This window comes from Somniosus microcephalus, chromosome 17, assembly GCF_052327205.1.
Source record: "Somniosus microcephalus isolate GS21.2 chromosome 17, FLI_Smic_1.0, whole genome shotgun sequence".
NCBI lineage: Eukaryota > Metazoa > Chordata > Chondrichthyes > Squaliformes > Somniosidae > Somniosus > Somniosus microcephalus.
Genome location: NC_141003.1, coordinates 40,107,446 through 40,126,809, shown reverse-complemented (window position 1 = coordinate 40,126,809; position 19,364 = coordinate 40,107,446). Strand labels below are relative to the sequence as shown.

General features: G+C 41.2%; 1 protein-coding gene across 2 annotated transcripts in view; it reads left to right on the top strand.

Moving 5' to 3' along the window:
- cog5 (component of oligomeric golgi complex 5) overlaps positions 1–19,364 on the top strand; it is a 168,679-nt gene that overhangs the window by 122,196 nt on the left and 27,119 nt on the right. For both annotated transcript variants that reach the window (XM_086010231.1, XM_086010229.1), the window contains exons 12-14: positions 3,447–3,648; positions 4,700–4,861; positions 9,403–9,502. In XM_086010231.1, coding sequence (XP_085866357.1) covers positions 3,447–3,648; positions 4,700–4,861; positions 9,403–9,502 — 464 coding nt within the window. The remainder of the gene's footprint in view (positions 1–3,446; positions 3,649–4,699; positions 4,862–9,402; positions 9,503–19,364) is intronic.

Genomic DNA, 19,364 nt, shown 5'->3' with positions numbered 1-19,364 from the left:
GTAGCCCAGCGTAGATGTTGTCCGGAACTTTCTGTAGTCTGGTATGCGCTACTTCATTATCGTAGGAGTTTTGAATGGAGCTAAATGCTGTGAAATAGTCAGTGAACAGCTCCACTCCTAATCGTATGTTAGTTGTTAATGAGGCAGCTGAAGATGGTTGGCTGAGGATGCTGCCCTGAGGGGCTCCTAGAGCAATGCCCAGGGGCTGTGATGATTGGCCTCCAACAACCAAAATCATGTTCCTTTGTGCCGGGTATTGGTTCAGCCACTGGAGGATTTCCCCTTGACCTACATTGACTTCAGTTATGCCAGAGCTCCTTGGTTCCATACTCCATTGTCAAGATGATTAACTTGTACCTCTCCTCTGGCATTTAGCTTGTGTTCCTTCCTGGATCAAGACAGTGATGAAGTCTGGAGCCAAGAGGTCCTGGCAGAACCACTTTAGTGATGATTGGGAGCAGGCTGATTGGGCAGTAATTACGTCCTTTTTGTGCAATCTTCCACATTGTCAGGTAGATGCAAATGTTATAGGTGAACTGGAATAGCTGGGATAAGGGGCAGCTGGTTCTTGTGCATAGGTGTTCAGCCAGGATGTTGTCGGGGCCCACAGCCTTTGCTATGTCCAGTGCAGTCAGCCATTTGTTGCTGTCATGTGGAAAAGTCATGCACTCCCTGCCAACTCCCCCCCCCCAAACCCCCAACAAGCTTTTGAAAGTTAGCAGTAAAGGGGGAAAAAAAAAATTCTGTAATTTGTACAGTTTTGCCATATTTGTACTGGGTATATTCCTTTAGTCAATGCCTGTACACTTCACCCTGTTGAACTAGCATCAGCTTGGTGCTCATGAGCTAGCTTTTGAACTCTGGTTCATGCTGACACCAGGATTCAAGATTCTCATGAATCCTGTGATGGATATTCTCAAAACCTGTTTATACTGTCACAATTTACCATTCTCTATAGGAAAAACTCAACACTACTGCCTCTTCTTTTGAAAAGAATATCTTGACAACAGAAATATCCAACAGCAACTCCACCAGACCTAAAGAAATTTCAAATACTATGCACTTCAGGATCGATTCTTCTAGCTCTAGGGCAGACTGGGAATTGACTGGGGGAATGGCTCACTCTTGGAAATGGCCATTCAATGATGAAGTCCTCAGCTGATAATCATAGGAGTCAAAAATAAAGTTGAATAAAAGATTTAAGTAATTGTGCAATTGTCTGACTTTGCTGCAACTTCAGATTATCTGGCTTTTCATACTGCAATGCATCAGAGAGATCACTTTACCTTTTTTCTGTACATTGTTACATAATAACTTAGTTGTACAAAATTTTGTAATTGTGTGTGGCAGGAAAGTAACTTTATGGTATCATTCTTTTCTTTAATTTAAAGAAAGTATATTCATAATGGAAGCATTACATGTTTACTTAACAAGAGTAAGGTAATAATTTCAATGCAAAGTCTCAAATCTCAACAATAGCCAAAATTGCTCAGGAAAAAAAAGTCACGTGAGGGGGGGGGGGGGTGTGGTGGCGGGGTGGTGGTGAGTGCTATCAAATGAGCTATGGTAACACTAATATGGATAAATATAAGATATACAGTGGATCAGGAATCATGCAATATTTGCATAATGAATGGATGTTTATAGAAAAGATTTTTAAAAGGGTTATGAATTAATAGATGTATCCAAGTTATGAGGAAAGTATCAACGAATTGACCTTGTTTTAATTGGGGAAAATACATTTGTGATGATTCAGGTCTTTGTATGCTTAGAGTCAAAAATTATGCAGATGTAAGCAAGTTATTTAATTTAAACTCCAAATTGGCAAGCCTCAAGTGAAATTAAAGAATGAGAGGTTCTCTTGCTTCCTCCCATATACATGTACATACACACGCACACATAGAATAGTAGGTATGTGGAATAGTCAGTCATCTAAAGCAGTTAATCCAATACTAATTAACTTCTTTAAAAAGGAACCTGGTAAAGGATGAGGTTGAAAGTTTTTGGAAGGAGTTTGGGTACAAATAATGAAATACTGTACGGAGCATTCTGGTTCCAGTCTTGCTTTTTATTTCCTGATCCACCTTGTCTTTTTTATTGTCCCACTTTACTACACTATGTACCTTGGCCCCTCGATAGATATATACATAAATAAAATATAATGCTGAAATGCCATCTATGGGATGCAGTTTAATGAGGGTTGAATAATGTAGGTTGTAATGATACTCTAACTTTGAAAGTCAGATAGAAGTACATTCTGTACTTGGTTATTTTCTGTGGTTATTCAGCTTCTTCAAAAAATTAAACATGCTGGGAAGACTCTATAGTAGTCCAAATTCAAATTGATCTCTGGAAAGGAATGAGGTTTGTGGACCAAATACCCTTTCCTCAGTCACATTTTCTGTTTTTTATGTAGGTCAAGCTGAAGTTGTGCATAACATAATGTAAATTCTTAAAGTGACAAGCATATGGCTACGCCCTTTGTATATGGATTCATTCATCCACTCGATCACCATCCTCTGCTATTGCTGCTTAATATTGTCCTTTATTTAAATTAGATAACTGCAGTTCATTTTGTAAAATGAAGCGAGGACACTAAAAATGAAAATTAAAAGTTGAACATATTTAAAATCAAAATGTCAGTTTTGGGAATAGTGTGATGAGGGATTTTAATAAAAACCCTTTCCTAGTATGTTTAAAGTCCACATTGTTGACAGATGCAGTATCCAGCTGGTGTTCTATCCAACAACACACTGCGCTACATACTAAGTGGGCAACACTGTAATTGTAAACTAAAATTTGAAAGGGAAACGGTCATTTTAAGTGCTTTTCATGGTGACACTCGAGGAAGCAACAGTTCAGTGCCAGTGAACTGATTGCACATTCTTGGCAGACAAATGGAGTAACCGGGTGGTGCTTTTTTCAACAATTCTGCTCTGTTCACCATATGAGGTGCTACAATGTTGCAAATCCTAGTTGGTTAAAAACTTGGAGCATCCAGACTAAGCACATCTAAGACACCAAGGCTGGACTCGGGAGCTTCTGCAATCCATAAAATGCATACGTGTTAATGAGCGCCAAACAAAGTGGAATCGCTGATTGGTGTCAGGTTGATAACATTATGATTTGGAAATGCAAACATTTGAATTGCAATTCTAGGAAATTATTTGATCTAGGGAGAAAATTGTTTGGATTCCCCAGACATTTGGGTTAATTACGTCACAGAGAAACTTTCAAATCTGAACCTTGACGGTCATTCAGATTCACTAGAAAACGTGCTACAGGGTAACAGCGGTCCACCTCTCAATTTGAAGGAATATCTTGCAGAACAAATACTACCAGCAACAGAGAGGCAATGGCAGCAAGGTGGAGTAGTCCACACCCTCGGTGGTTAAAATAGGTGGTAGTAATGAGTTGCTTTAAGGAGGCAAAATTATCTTTTTCAGCATCCACATTTCTGAAGCAAGCGTTTGAAGGAGAATATCCAAAGTTGTTGAGATTATATAATGATCTATGGAAACGTTTGCAACAGTACAGCCAAAGTATACAGAGCAATGTAACTACAGGTGGAAATTCAGACCTACCCCCTGAACTATCACCAGGGGAGGAAGACACACAAGATCTGTTTATGTTGAAGCAGGATTATGAGTAAGTTTTTAAAAATTATTTTTCAAATCTGTATGTCACACTCATAATGCTGCTCCAATTCTGACCTCTTGCCCCTCCGATTTTTTTCATCACTCCACCATTGGCAGCCGTACCTTCAGCCGCCTAGGCTCTAAACTCTGGAATTCTCTCTCTAATCCTCTCTGCCTCTCTACCCCTCTCCTCCTTTAAGACACTCCTTAAAACCTACCTCTTTGACCGAACTTTCCTGTCCTAACGTCTCCTTATGTGGCTCTGTCAAATTTTGCTTGATCAAGCTTCTGTGAAGCACCTTGGGACGTTTTACTATGTTAAAATTGTTATATAAATGCAAGTAGTTGTTGTAAATACCCACAATGTGTGTGACGTAAGAAAACTACGAGGCACTTGGTTTAAGCGTTAAACAAAGTTTTAATCAACTGTTTTACAACATGGAGGTCTAGTTGTGTCCTTCACTAGTTCCTGTTAAGAATGTCCTGCGCAAGGTGGGCCCATGCCCGATTATTTATACTCTCCCTGGACAGCGCCACCCGTAGGCCACTCAGTATTATTTCATATGTCTTTCATGAATGACTGATTCATGTCAGTGTGCATACGTGAAGAAATTTTAACTGTTTTGGATTAAGCTGGAAAAGGAGCCAGTTTTTTTTTATTATGCAGAACCGAAAGAAATGTCGATGTGTGGACAGATATTCTTATGATTAGGTTCACTTTTGTCTTAATAAGGATTACTGTGGTGGTTGTTGCTGAAATTTATATTTTAATGATGAACAATGAATAGCATTCTATGTTCATCCTAATGTATTAATAATTAAATCACTGACAATTATTGCAAGTTAAAGCATGTAATGCTTAAATTATTGCGTTGACATGAGAACACAAGCAAGCTTCAGTGAAGTTACCATATGATTATAGTTGCTGCAACAAAAATTAAGCATGTAGCACAAGTATCTGTCCACGTAAGACAAGAGACTGTTTTAATATATTCAAAGAATATAATTGTCATAGTTTTTTCATTAAATATTATAATTCTAAAAATCTTAAATTTCCTCAGCCCTGAGAAGGCCCTGAAAGATTCTCTACAATTCTATGAATCTGCTTATCTCTCAAAATCATTGTCACGACTGTTTGACCCAATCAACCTTGTCTTTCCTCCTGGAGGACGTAATCCACCTTCAAACGATGAGCTTGAAAGCATCATTAAAACAATTGCAAGGTAGGATATGCTACAAAGAAAAGGATGACCAGCTGATTACCTGTTGTTGTGTTACTTGAGGGCAATTATTATAAAATTCAGTTTGAATCTTTTAGCAGTTGGTTTTGACTGATGAGCAAGAAAACATTGCAAGGGTTAAATGAATAACGTGCTATCCATTACAACAACACCTATAAAAGGTGTTCACACCAAAATTTGATAGATTTTGCTAATTATATAAGCATTTTTTCCCATTTTAATCTGATTTTATGATTGATCGTTTGTTTCTTGAAGCCATGTTCTTTTGGAAGTATATCATTAAAAATAGATCAGAGCTCATTGGCCAAGTGCCCAGTAAGAGTGGAACATAAGCCCACTGAAATTGAATTTACAATTACCTGATACATTATTTCATTACGAATAAATTCCTGTTTCCTACTGCAGTCAGTCTGTTCCTTAAAGTGAATGTGAGACTCAGCGACAGGAAATGGTTGATATTTTTTTAAACTGCAAATTTGAAACAAAAACAAAGTGCTGGAGAATCACAGCACCTTCATCCCCACCTGTAAAAGGAAAAGTTAACAGTTATAACTGACAAAGGGTTACAGCCAAAATATTAGTCTGTTGTATGCTGATAGACCTGCTGTATTTTTCCTACATTTTCTGTTTTCGTTCCAGGCAGTGCACATTGATAACTGTATAATTGGGGAAGAACTGTTCATTTAATACTTATAATGTTTTCTTGGAGTAAACAGTAATTCTGACTTCAGTTAGCTTTTTAAGTAGTAGTATTATGGTATCTTAATCCAAGGATACATTCACAATATAACTTTAGTTGTTGCAGTGGTAAAGTTGCATTGTGAATCCGAGTCAGTGTTTGACTTGACTATGTAGAGATGTGGGGCATGTCTCCCTGGAGTGAATAATCTCACACCACTGAAAAGCATGGAATGTAACTCAAGTGTGCTGTTAAACTGGGTTTAAAAAATGTTCAGAGGTCTGTTGGGTGTCTTTTAAACCTACCCTGGAGGTAATTCAAATATTTAGACAGTGTGACGCTCCCTTTCATATGTCAACTTTTACATTGAATCTGCTGGAAGAGGAGCTCTCTTTTGAATAAGAGAACTGAAGCTCCAGCTAGGCAGTGTATATGGGCATTTTTCAGCTTGAGGTAAAATCAGCACAATATCCGACTGGTTAAATGGTATATTGAAATATTAGTATGAAATGGTTAATCTGTCCTGGTTGACTTATTTATCCTCCATCTGTTAATAAATTGGCCCAATCATCTTGGATTGTGTTCAAATCCTTGAATGGGGCTTGAACTCACAACCTTTTAACTTGGGCAAGAATGCTGCCAGTTTAAGGCCTCATGGATACATACTTTCATATAACCATGTTGTCCAATGAAGTACCAGAGATTAAATGTCAAAACCGTATCTTACCAATACATGGTACTTTTTTTTCCTCATGACCTCAATCCTAGGATATTTTGCGCCAACCTTGCTTTAACTATAGCACCTGTTTTTTTTATTCATACTTAGAACAATTAGGTCACTTCTGTTACCTGATATGAGTCTGTGAAACCTATAGTAAATTGGAATCTGACCATTAAGAAAGCTAAGAATCTTAATTAGTGTGAACAATTTCAATTGGAATCTTCACCATTATCCCAACTAATTAAGCACAAATTAACAGGGACCTTCCTGGTGTCTGACTCAATACCACATCATACAGTTCGTTTCCTCAGTTCTGCAGGTGTTCACAACTGATTTTTTAAAGTCAAATTCTGTGACATTCAGATAGAACATTAAAAAGTATAGAGCACATCTTGAGAGTAAGAGTCAACAAATACACTAGGCAAGAATTTGTACTTTTGTTATTTCCCTTTTGTGTCTTCTATTGTGAAGACAGATACAAAATATTTATTAAAGCCTCTGCCATTTCCTTCTTCCCCATTATAATTTCACCTGTCTCAGCCTCTAAGGGACCGATGTTTACTTTTGCTACTGTCTTTTTACATATGTGTAGAAGCTCTTACAATCTGTTTTTATATTTCTTGCTCGTTTACTCGTAATCTATTTTCTCCCTTTTTTATAAATTTGTAGTCATCCTTTGCTGGTTTCTAAAGCTCTCCTGATCCTCAGACTTACTACTATTCTTCACAACATTATAAGCCTCTTCTTTTAATCTAATATTATCCTTAACTTCTTTAGCTAGCCACGGATGGATCACTTTTCCCGTGGAGTTTTTATTTCTCAATGGAATGTATATTCATTGAGAATTTTGGAATATTTCTTTAAATGTTTGCCACTGCTTATCTACTGTCATACCTTTTAATCTCATTTCCCAATCTATCTTGGCTATATCACCCCTCATACCTATGTAATTGGCTTTATTTAAGTTTAAGACTCTCGTTTCGGACTGAAGTATTTCATACTCAGAGTTTATCATATTATGATCACTCTTCCCCAGATAATCCTTTACTATGAGATTACTAATTAACCCTGTTATATTACACAATACAAGATCTAAAATAGCCTGTTCCCTGATTGGTTCCATGACGTATTGTTCTAGGAAACTTGTCTCGAATGCATTCCATGAACTCTTCCTCCAGACTACCTTTGCCAATTTGATTTGCCCAGTCTATATGAAGATTAAAGTCCCCTGTGATTATTGTATTACCTTTGTTACAAGTGTTGATTAATACTCTGTCCAATGGTATAGCTACTGTTTGGGGGCTGATAAACTACTCCCACCAGTGATTTCTGCCCTTTGTTATTTCTTATCTCTACCCATACTGATTCTACTTCCTGATCTTCCGAGCCAAGATCCTTTCTCTCTACTGTCCTTACGTCATCCTTTATTATTAGGGCTATCCCCTCCCCTCCTTTTCTATTTTGTCTGTCTCTTTTCGAAACGTCAAGTACCCTGGAATGCTTAGTTCCTAACCTTGGTCACCTTGCAACCATGTCTCTGTAATGGCTATTCGATCAAAGCTATTTATCTCTATTTGTGCCATTAATTAATCTATCTTATTACGAATGCTTTGTGCATTCAGATAAAGAGCCTTCAATTTCAACTTTTTTACTATTATTCTGTGCTTTCACCTTATTCGCTGATGCATGATTACCATTAAACTCTCTGTCAATTCCTGTCACACTCTGCTTATCTTTACCCAAATCACTACATTGCTCCATTGCCTTGACTTTCTCTTCAGATTTCTAAATTTCCCTTGACCTGACCCCTCCCCCCCCCACTTTTTAGTTTAAAGCCCTATCTACAGCCCTAGTTACCAATGGTACAGCTCCCTCTTTCCCAGTACTGATGCCAGTGCCCCATGAATTGAAACCCCTTCCTCCCACACCACTCTTTGAGCCATGCATTTAACTCTCATCTGCTTGTCCCTATGCCAATTTGCGCATGGCTCCAGTAACAATCCAGAAGTTATTACCTTTGAGGTTCTGTGTTTTAATTTGGACCCTAGCTCCTCAAACTCTCTCAGCAGAGCCTTATTCCTAGTTCTACCTATGTTTCCCTCCCCAACTTGATGTGCTGAGGCCAATTGTTGTGCCCTTATCATAGTTGAGCTCACCTGACTCAGCACAGAGTGGGGAGAGAATCTTAGACTTTTTTGTGTATGGGTGAGCTAAACACAGGTTTTACTCAAGTCATTCAAGAGGCCACCAGGAATATGTGCAGCCTTCGGTCGCCTGAGGAAGAGAGTGTTTGAAGACCAGGACCTCAAACCTGGCACTAAGCTCATGGTCTACAGAGCAGCAGTGATACCCACCCTGCTGTATGCCTCAGAGACATGGACCATGTACAGCAGGCACCTCAAAGCACTGGAGAGGTACCACCAACGCTGCCTCCGCAAGATCCATTGGCAGGATAGGCGCACCAACATCCCCAGCATCGAAACTTTGACCACGCTCAATCAGCTCCGATGGACGGGTCACATTGTCCGCATGCCCGATACGAGACTCCCAAAACAAGCGCTCTACTCGGAGCTCCGGCACGGCAAGAGAGCCCCAGGTGGGCAGAGGAAACGCTTCAAGGACACCCTCAAAGCATCCTTGGAAAAAGTGTAACATCCCCACCGACACCTGGGAATCCCTGGCCCAAGACTGCACAAAGTGGAGGAGAAGCATCCGGGAAGGCGCCAAACACCTCAAGTCTCTTCGTCGGGAGCAAGCGGAAGCCAAGCGCAAGGTGCGCACGTCAACCCAAGCACCCCACCCACCCGCCCCTTCAACCACTGTCTGCCCCACCTGTGACGGAGACTGTAGGTCCCGCATTGGACTCATCAGTCACCTGCAAACTCATTTTTAATGTGGAAGCAAGTCATCCTCAGTTCCGAGGGACTGCCTAAGAGAGAAGTATATTCAGACATATGGAAGTTTCTGAAGATTGTGTTAGCAAAGAAACTTTTCAAAGATAACGTGATGTATTGCAACACACAAGAGCCTCTGATAAGATATAGAAGATGTATGTAATTTGTAATTAAAACGTCACTTAGATTTATAATGGCTTTTGATGTATTAATCTCTCTCTACTTTCAGTGAATTTAATGTGGCCTCTGTAGATCCAAACTTGAGTTTGGCTGTTGCAAGGAATGTTGCTAAAACTGTCCATCTATTTGGAGTAAAATCTGAACAACTTGTAAGTATTTTATACATCATTACTAGGATTAGTAGTAATTTTTGGAAAAAGAGTAAAGGGTATAAGGTTCTTATTGAACTAAAATGAGAGGTGATTCAAACTTGATCTTTTGACTACTATTTAGTTTTTGAAACCGCAAACGTTTTTTGTCAAATCATTTGCTAGTCATTTTCAACATTGAACATTGCTTAGTGCAATGGAATCTTTTGTTAGGGAAATCTGATTTGCTGGGATACATTTCACTGTACCAGGAACACAGAGTATTGCTGAGGATTTGATTAAAGAGAAAAGGTAATACGTTGAGCAACAGTAAAGGGGTCACTGAAATTTTTGTGTTTGTAGCATTGATTCAAAAGGTGATTCAAGAACTGCAAGTTAAAGAAATTACTGCCTTTTTTCCCTTGGACATCTGTTTCCACTAAGTGGATGATTTTGAAGTGTAATTGGAGATTAAATCAGTATATAGTTAGGTTGAATCATTTTTATAAAGTGGAAACAGATTTTCGTGGATCTGTAGTGTGCATTTTGTTGCTCTTAAAAGGGCTAAGCAGGGAAAGAACTCATTTTCAATTGAAGTGGGAAACGAGCTCTTTGTGTTGTTTCATTTAGTTGTACAGTAAGTAAATTGGAACACTGAGACAATTTGTTCACCAGTGACTTTAGTTTTGCTACAAATCATTTCCACTGCATTTGAGAAACATTTGGAACCAAATGTTCTCTTAAACAAATCATAATCTTGTTACACTTTTTGATTTTTGGTATTGAAATCTTCCTTTTGGAATCCATGATTTAGGTTAGATTAATGTTACAAATACTTACCGACTGTGAGCAAGGACTTTGTAGGTGGAGGTACTCAGTTTGTGTTTTGCTTTTGGAGGGAAGTTTCAGAATTTATCTGATGTACCTGAATTATGTGTATATTATAATTATCCAGTTGAATTTCTAACAATAAACAGAATGGTATGTCTGATATTTAAATCCAATAAAAGACTGAAGATTTTACTGTACATTTGGCAGTGGTGGTCCAAATTATATTTTAGTAACAGCCAAAAATAAAAACCGTCTACATTTATCGATCACTTGAAGATTTAGATAACATTATATGCTGAAACCAGTGAAGTTCATAACTATTGATTTTTCTGTCTGTGAACACCAACTTCTTACCTCATTATCTTATCCATAAAATAAAATATGCTGTGTCATCTCATGGTGAATTTGTGATGTCTCAATCACAACCTTCCATGCCTTGCCTTATTAGTGTGCCACTCCGTATTTTCTTCTGTTGTTAGTGAAATTATATTGCAGACCTAAATCCAGCTATGAAAGGTTTAATTATATTACTTTGGCTGTTGAAAATAATGATATCTGTTTTTCTTGCAACATTTATGTTTTGTACAAGTTTTCATTGCTGTGGGCATTTAACTAACATGTCTGGTGGTACCAAACACTACAAAAACTCTCGAGGCTTTGCAATTTGTATTATTTTTTAAATGCTATTAGCATTCTAAGGTCATCAACAGTTTTTTTTTTTTTAAAGTGATTTGATGGACTGACTTCTGTTTTTTTTATTCATTCCTGGGGTGTGGGTGTCGCTGGCAAGGCTGGCATTTATTGCCCTTGAGAAGGTGGTGGTGAGCCGCCGCCTTGAACCGCTGCAGTCTGTGGTGAAGGTACTCCCACAGTGCTGTTAGGGAGGGAGTTTCAGGATTTTGACCCAGCGATGATGAAGGAACAGCGATATGTTTCCAAGTCAGGATGGTTTGTAACTTGGAGAGGAACTTGCAGGTGATGGTGTTCGCAGGTGATGGTGTTCCCATGCGATGCTGCCCTTGTCCTTCCAGGTGGTAGTCATTGCGGGTTTGGGAGGTGCTGTCGAAGAAGCCTTGGCGAATTGCTGCAGTGCATCTTGTAGATGGTACACACTGCAGCTATGGTGCGCCGGTGCTGGAGGAAGTGAATGTTTAAGGTGCTGGATGGGGTGCCGATCAAGCGGGCTGTTTTGTTCTGGATGGTGTCGAGCTTCTTGAGTGTTGTTGGAGCTGCACTCATCCAGGCAAGTGGAGAGTATTCCATCACACTCCTGACTTGTGCCTTGTAATTGGTGGAAAGGCTTTGGGGAGTCGGGAGCTGAGACACGTGCCGCAGAATACCCAGCCTCTGACCTGCTTTTTTTTTTTTAACCCCACAGTGCAGATAGAGGCCATTTCAGCCCATCGAGCCTGCACCGACACATATCCCACCCAATCCCCGTAACCCCTACACCAACACATATCCCACCCTATCCCTGTAACCCCACGTATTTAATCCCCCTAACACTAAGGGTCAATTTATCATAGCCAATCAACCTAACCCGCACATCTTTGGACTGTGGGAGGAAACCGGAGCACCCGGAGGAAACCCACGCAAACACTGGGAGAATGTGCAAACTCCACACAGACAGTCGCCCGAGGCCGGATTCGAACCCGGGTCCCTGGCGCCAGGGACCCGGATTCGAATCCGGCCTCGGGCGACTGTCTGTGTGGAGTTTGCACATTCTCCCCGTGTTTGCGTGGGTTTCCTCCGGGTGCTCCGGTTTCCTCCCACAGTCCTGTAGCCACGGTATTTATGTGGCTGGTCCAGTTAAGTTTCTGATCAATGGTGACCCCCCAGGATGTTGATGGTGGGCGATTCGGCAATGGTAATGCCGTTGAATGTCATGGGGCGGTGGTTAGACTCTCTCTTGTTGGAGATAGTCATTGCTGGCATTTGGATCAAGATTATAAATTAATTTGGGTGTACGTACATCTGGAGTAAAAGCTAAATCTAGATTCATAATGTAAAATTAATACTAAAGTCAACATACAGTACATGATACTGAAGGTTTATTCTGTAATCAATAAAATTTGACACTGTTCTCATTTTGACTCTTCATTTTGCATAGTTGCTAAAAATAATGGGTTTGTAATGTAAGGGTAATGCCACCATTACAAGGTTGCATTGATTGGCAGCAATAAACTGTCAGTTGAATCTTCCTTGGAATTAGCATCAAATTCTTCTTCATTCTGGTAATATTCACACACTGATGGAATTTGGTTCTGAGCAAATCAGATGCTCAGCCATGCCCTAAAATTTGCATCATCATGGTGCCATCGAGGTAGACTACACGTGAGCTCCTACTCCTACATCATATAAAGATCAGGATCTGGACATTAGCACTAGTTTCTTTTCCGGTAGCTTCAAAAGGTTCTCTGATCCTACCATCTCAATTTCTCGACTTCTAGAGCCTGCTAACATTTAGGAAAAGTATAATTTTATTCACAACTATTTAAGAAAATGAAGTGCTATTAGCAACCAAAGACATTCAGAAAGCAATAAATACCTCAAATGGTCAGGAAAGTATGTGGAGGGTTTTGAGCAGCGAAATATATTTTTAAGTTTTTCTTTCTTGAAAGAACCAAGCCATGTTGGTAGCTGCTTTGCTCCACAGACTTGGTACCTTGGTTCAGGCCTTGGATACTTACTTCGTAAATATAAACAAAGTATGGCACCTTGGCTGCAGTCCACAAATCTAAGAGTACTATTAGGATGTGGTCTCCTGTATACCCATGCAGACCAAGTTATACATGATGTGCAGGTAGAGAAGCAATCCTTAGTATTTGGATTATTCTAAAACTGATGCCTCTTAACTCCCCCATGGGAACAAACTGGGGTCTTTAGCCATCTGCAATTGAGAACACCAGAAATCCAATGACCCATTCCTCTCTGACCATTTTCAAGTGGAGGAGGTGGGGTTGCTCTTTCAGTGCTTATTACAAACAAGATCAACAAGAATTGGCGTTTAATTTACTTCCGAATATACCTATTCAGTTCAGCCTCTGCTGATGAGCAGTTGAGCACATAGTTGTTCAAGTTTCAGGTCTTGTCTGATTACAGTATTGATCTTAAATTGGCAAATAAAAACCCAACCTTGGCAGCAGAAAGCTTTTCTCAAGGTATTCCCTTTATACCTATAAGGAAATGGCTATTTAAATGAGCATGTGTTCCAAGTCAACTTCAGATCCTATTCATTTCCTAGGCAGCAAGTTCAAAATCTTTTTCTTCAGTCTAAGCTTTGAAATCATGATCCTCTATGAACTTCTTGGGGTAGTCTCAGTGCAAGTAATCTCTCTTAACTCCATTTCCTCTGGCAGACTCTTCTCCTCCCTGGAAGATTCAATAGATCCCATTCCTGGGTGAATTAGTAAGTGGTAATTATCAAGGTCTAATGTCTTCCTTATATTAGTATGCCTTCAACGTGTCTTTTGCGTCCCTTCATTTTTCACCATTCCACTCTTTGAACGCCACTTGGCATCTTCAATCATGTGGAGTCAGGGGACAAGTAGCAGAATGGATAGCTAGCTGGCTTCAAGACAAAGCGGAGACTAGGGGTAAAGGGTAGCCATTCAGAGTGGCAGAAGGTGGAAAGTGGGGTCCCACAGGATCAGTGCTGGTAACACTTGTTCACAATTTATATTAATGATTTAGACTTTGGAATCAAAAACACAATTTCTAAATTTGCAGATGACACCAAAAACTGGGGTCAATACTAGGGAGGACTGCAACAAATTGCAAGAAGACATTAATAAACTTGCAGAATGGGCATATAATAGGCAAATGAATTTCAACACAAGTGTGAGGTATTACATTTTGGTAAGAAAAGTAAGGAGGTCACATATTACTTGGAAAATAAGAATCTAAATGAGTTAGAGGAACAAAGGGATCGCAGAGTACAAATACACAAATCACTAAAAGTAACGATGCAGGTTAATAAGGCCATTAAAAAAAGCAAACCAAGCATTAGGGTTTATTTCTAGAGGGATAGAATTGAAAAGTAGAGAAGTTACGCTAAACTTGTATCGAACCTTCGTTAGACTACACTTGGAGTACTGTGTGCAATTCTCGTCACCATATTATAAAAAGGATATATAGAAGATAGGAGCAGGAGTAAACCATTCGGCTCCTCGAGCCTGCTCCGCCATTCAATGCGATCATGGCTGCTCATCCAAATTCAGTACCCGGTCCCTGCTTTCTCCCCATATCCCTTGATCCCTTTAGCCTTAAGAAATATATCCAACTCCTTCTTGAATATATTTAATGAACTGGCCTCCACCGCCTTCTGTGGTAGAGAGTTCCACAGGTTCACCACTCTCTGGGTGAAGAAATTCCTCCTAATTTCTGTCCTAAATGGCCTACCCTTTATCCTTAGACTGTGTCCCCTGGTTCTGGACTCCCCGACCATCGGGAACATCCTTCCTGCATCTAGTCTGTCCAGTCCTGTCAGAATGTTATAAGTTTCGATGAGATCATCTCTCATTCTTCTAAACTCCAGCGAGTACAAGCCCAATCTCTCCTCTTGCGTCATTCCTGCCATCCCAGGTATCAGCCTGGTGAATCTTCGCTACACTCCTTCCATGGCAAGAACATCCTTCCTCAGATAAGGCGAATAAAACTGCACACAATACTCAAGATGTGGTCTCACCAAGGCCCTGTACAACTGCAGCAAGACATCCTTGTTCCTGTACTCAAACCCTCTCGCTACGAAGGCCAACATACCATTTGCCTTCTTAACCGCCTGCTGCACCTGCATGCTTACCTTCAGCGACTGGTGCACAAGAACACCCAGGTCTCGTTGCACTTCCCCTTCTCCCAATCTATTGCCATTTAGATAATAATCTGCCTTCCTGTTTTTGCCACCAAAGTGGACAACCTCACATTTATCCACGTTATATTGCATGTGCCATGTTTCTGCCCAATCACCCAACATGTCCAAATCATCCTGGAGTTTCTCGACATCCTCCTCACAGCACACACACCCACCCAGCTTTGTGTCGTCTGCAAATTTGGAGATATTACATCTAGTTCCCTTGTCCAGATCATTAATATATATTGTGAATAGCTGGGGTCCAAGGACCGATCCCTGCGGTACCCCACTAGTCACTGCCTGCCACTCGGAAAAGGACCTGTTTATTCCAACTCTTTGCTTTCTGTCTGTCAACCAGTTCTCTATCCAAGTCAATACCTTGCCCCCAATCCCATGTGCCTTAACTTTACACGCTAATCTCTTATGCGGAGGCACTGGAGAAGGTGCAAAAAGGATTTACAAGGATGGTACCAGAATTGTGAGGGTATACCTATCGGGAAAGGATGAACAGCCTGGGTCTCTTTTCTCTTGAAAAGAGAAGGTGGAGGGATGACCTTAAAGAGATCTTTAAAATTATGAAAGATTTTGATAGAGTAGATGGAGAGAGTGTGTTTCCACTTGTGGGGAAGAGCAAAACTAGAGGCCAGCGATATAAGATAGTCACCAAGAAATCAAATAAGGAACTCAGAAGAAACTTCTTCACGCAGAGAGGGCCGAGAATGTGGGACTCACTACCACAGGGAGTGGTTAAGGTGAATAGTATAGATGCATTTAAGGTGAGGCTAGATAAGCATATGAGGGAGAAGGGAATGGAGGGTTATGCTGATAGTTAGATAAGGAAAGATTGGAGGAGGCTCGAGTGGAGCACAAGCTCTGAACTGGTTGGGCCAAATGGCCTGTTTCTGTGCTGTATATTCTATGTAATTCTATGTAAAAATGAACCCATCCTTTTGAGAGAGGCTGAATCCTGGAGTTGAAGCTGCTAGTTATCCATAGCTGAGAATTAATTCCATTAGACCTAAACTAGTCTAAAAGACTCCATTGCTACTATGTTTCCCAGTGTTATAAGACAGGCATAGTCCCTTTTGGAGATAACTCTACAGGGTACCCACAGCGGGACCAATCCCTTGCATTGTGGAGGGAGGATCCCCTAAAGGAGAATGATGATAATGGAAAATATGCAAGAAAGTAACATGGTAATAACTAGTTCAGAGACACCTAGGGGGAGAAATTGGGTGAGTAGCACCACCTGTTAGCGCCTAAAGAGGCAGTCAGTGGCTGTAGCGCCACTGGCTGCGTCTCCCGCGATATTCAGTAGGGGCGCTAATGGTGGCGTTAGGCTTTTGCGCTGCGCCGCCACCGATGACGTCATCGGTGTGTGCAGTGCCCCGTTCGCGATATTTGGTAGCGAACGCCGCAGTTGCGCCGCTCGCTACCCGCGCCCGGTTCATGGGGCCTTACTGTGCCGGCAGCGGCGCAAGTTAAGGTGGAGGCGCGGGGCGGCCGCTTTTTTGGCGGCGGCCTGCCAGCACCTCCGTCCCCGGCCGCCTAACCCCCCCCCCCCCCCCCCCGCGGCATTGCCGGCTGTTTCCCGAGAGCCCGACACTTCTCCTTGGTGCCGGGCTCATTTGCCGGCACTCGCGATCAGGGATCGCGCTGTTGCAGGCACCTCCCCCTTAACAGTGGGAGGAAGGCCTGCAGTACCGCAGCGTGCGGCGCTGCGGCACGTTGCGCTGCGATAATCAGTTTCAGCGCCCTAAGAGGGACACGGAGCGCCTCAAGCCTCGTCCCGTGTCCCTCGAGCGGCACTGAAACTGAATTTCTGGCGATTGGAATTACCCCGATCGCTGCGCTAAATCCTGCGCTCAGGCGACTTTTGCGCCACTTTGGCGCCCCAACCCAATTTCTAGGCCCTAATGTTCAGATGAGCCAAGGTCTCAGTACTGCCCCTCCTGAGGCTCCTGAGAGTTTTTTGGTCCATCCATTTCTCCAAATTTTGTACCAGCCATAGCCATGCCACTTTTATGCCTTTCTTATGCCTGAGGTACACCAAGGTTTAACAGTCTCCTCAGATCAGGTTTTCATAATAGATTTTGCAATGAGTTTTTGGACTCTGTGACTACCAAGGATGCAAATCCTGCCCCATCTGAACTACCATCAAAATCATTGGATGTTCTCCGGATTGAAAAATATGCACATGGGACTGTCCAGGCTCTGATAGTTTGTCTAGTTACAGACAACAGCTGAGACTAGCTGGGGATGAGTGTGTTTCCTGTAGTTAATTGAGGATCAAATGCAAATTAGTCCTGCAACAGCAGGTGGCAGTGTGGGCATTAGATATTGGAGCAAAGTTGCAGGGAATCCTTTTGTGGTTCACACATTTCCATGTCTGTCTTTTCCTTCAATAGAAATCGTAAATTTATCAGTTTCCATTTCCCAAATGTGAATCATCAGTTCACAGTTTACCACACGGACTGCAGCGGTTGAAGAAGGTGGCTCACCACCACCTTCTCGAGGGCAATTAGGGACGGGCAGTAAATGCTGGCCATGCCAGTGATGCCCAGATCCCATGAACGAATAAAAAAAACAGTATTCTCCTTCAGGAATATCTCTGGCTCAATGTGTTTTTGACAGGTGGAAGTTACTGGAAACTAATTAGATAAATCTCTAGAGGCAAAGACATGACAGGCATGACTACTAAGACTTGCATTCAGTTGCAGCGGGCTTCTAGGATAACTTTTTGCACAAGGTTGCATTCTGGTCAGCAATGCTTTTGGGAGCATGGGGTTTTGAGCAAGAGAACAGATTGTGGATTTTCTCTGGCTCTGATTGCTTTGTTGCTCCCTATCAACTTTCAGAGGGCTAGCAAGCCACAATCTTTTCAGTTTGCGGTAGTGAGGGGGCATTTACCTCAGACTTATGGGCCCTTGAAGAATCAGCTGGGGATACTCTCTTCATTTGAAGCTCAGATTCCATCATTTTGAGGGATTGTACACTCAAATTCTTTGTGGGATCCCCTCAATATGATGTAAAGCTGTAACATCCAAGATGAACAAACTTTTAAATGGGAGCTATGAACATTTCTCCCTTCCACCCCCTCCCATCGCGCCCCCTTCCCCCAAGGTCCACATAGGAGGCTTATGCTACCATTGTCTCATTGTGCTAAAGAGATTGGGAGGATTACGTATTATGCCCCATGAACTATGGATTCACCCAGCCACTGAAAGTTTCTTTGGTTCCATTTCTAGGGTGAGTTATTGTAAAGGGTGCTCTTCTTCAACATGTCTTAGATTCCCAAAGTGTTCACATTGTGCCTTTTATTGGCAGCTGCATACCTATGGTTGCAACATCTTGTGTACCCATATTTAGATAAATGCTAGGTCAGGGCTCCTAGTTAGCATTTTGTCAGACAGACAGTTCAGCAAGAGGTTTGGCCACATAGTCAATCACAGAGTCTCATCTGGATCAGTCCCACACAAAACTTTCCATTTCTTGGGATGCAGCTCTGCATGCTCTAGAATATTGTTACCTCCCCCTTGGATAGGTTCTGCTTGTCGAATCTTGCCACATTCGCTACATTATCGTGGCAGTCATTAAGAAAAAGCAGTTAATAGGGTGTGAAGTATTTTGGGACATCCAAGATCTTTCTTTGAAGGATAGACATCCTCCATGTACCACAATTGGTCCCAGCCATCGCCTTAGGCCATGCTAGGTTTGTTTTTGACTTAATGATTTTATTGTGAAATCTGCATAGAATAATTCCAGATTAAAAATAAATCATGCAGGCCCAGGCATATTTTAACATCTCAATGACATTTAGACATCCAAATCTTAGGAGCATGTTAACTTGGAGAAGTTTCCATGCTGTGTAACAGAATGTTCATCATTCAATGAATGAAGAAAACCCTACCGGGTAGGTAATCCAATATTCCCTTCTGTATTTTCCTAATAATTGAAAATTAGAGTATTCTCAGCATCCGTTCTATAATTATATCTTCAAATAAGGTTACAAGTCACTCATCGTATTGAATGACTTTGTCTTGCTCCCCAAATCACTGACGTCTGTTATTTTGATCATTTAAAAATCAAGACATCCCTCTAATAACTAACGGCTTTGCAGTTAGTATAAGTCAGTAACAGCTTTGGAATAATTATGGCTCTTTCAGAGTCTAAGTGATTGATTGAATTATTTTTTTCAATTAT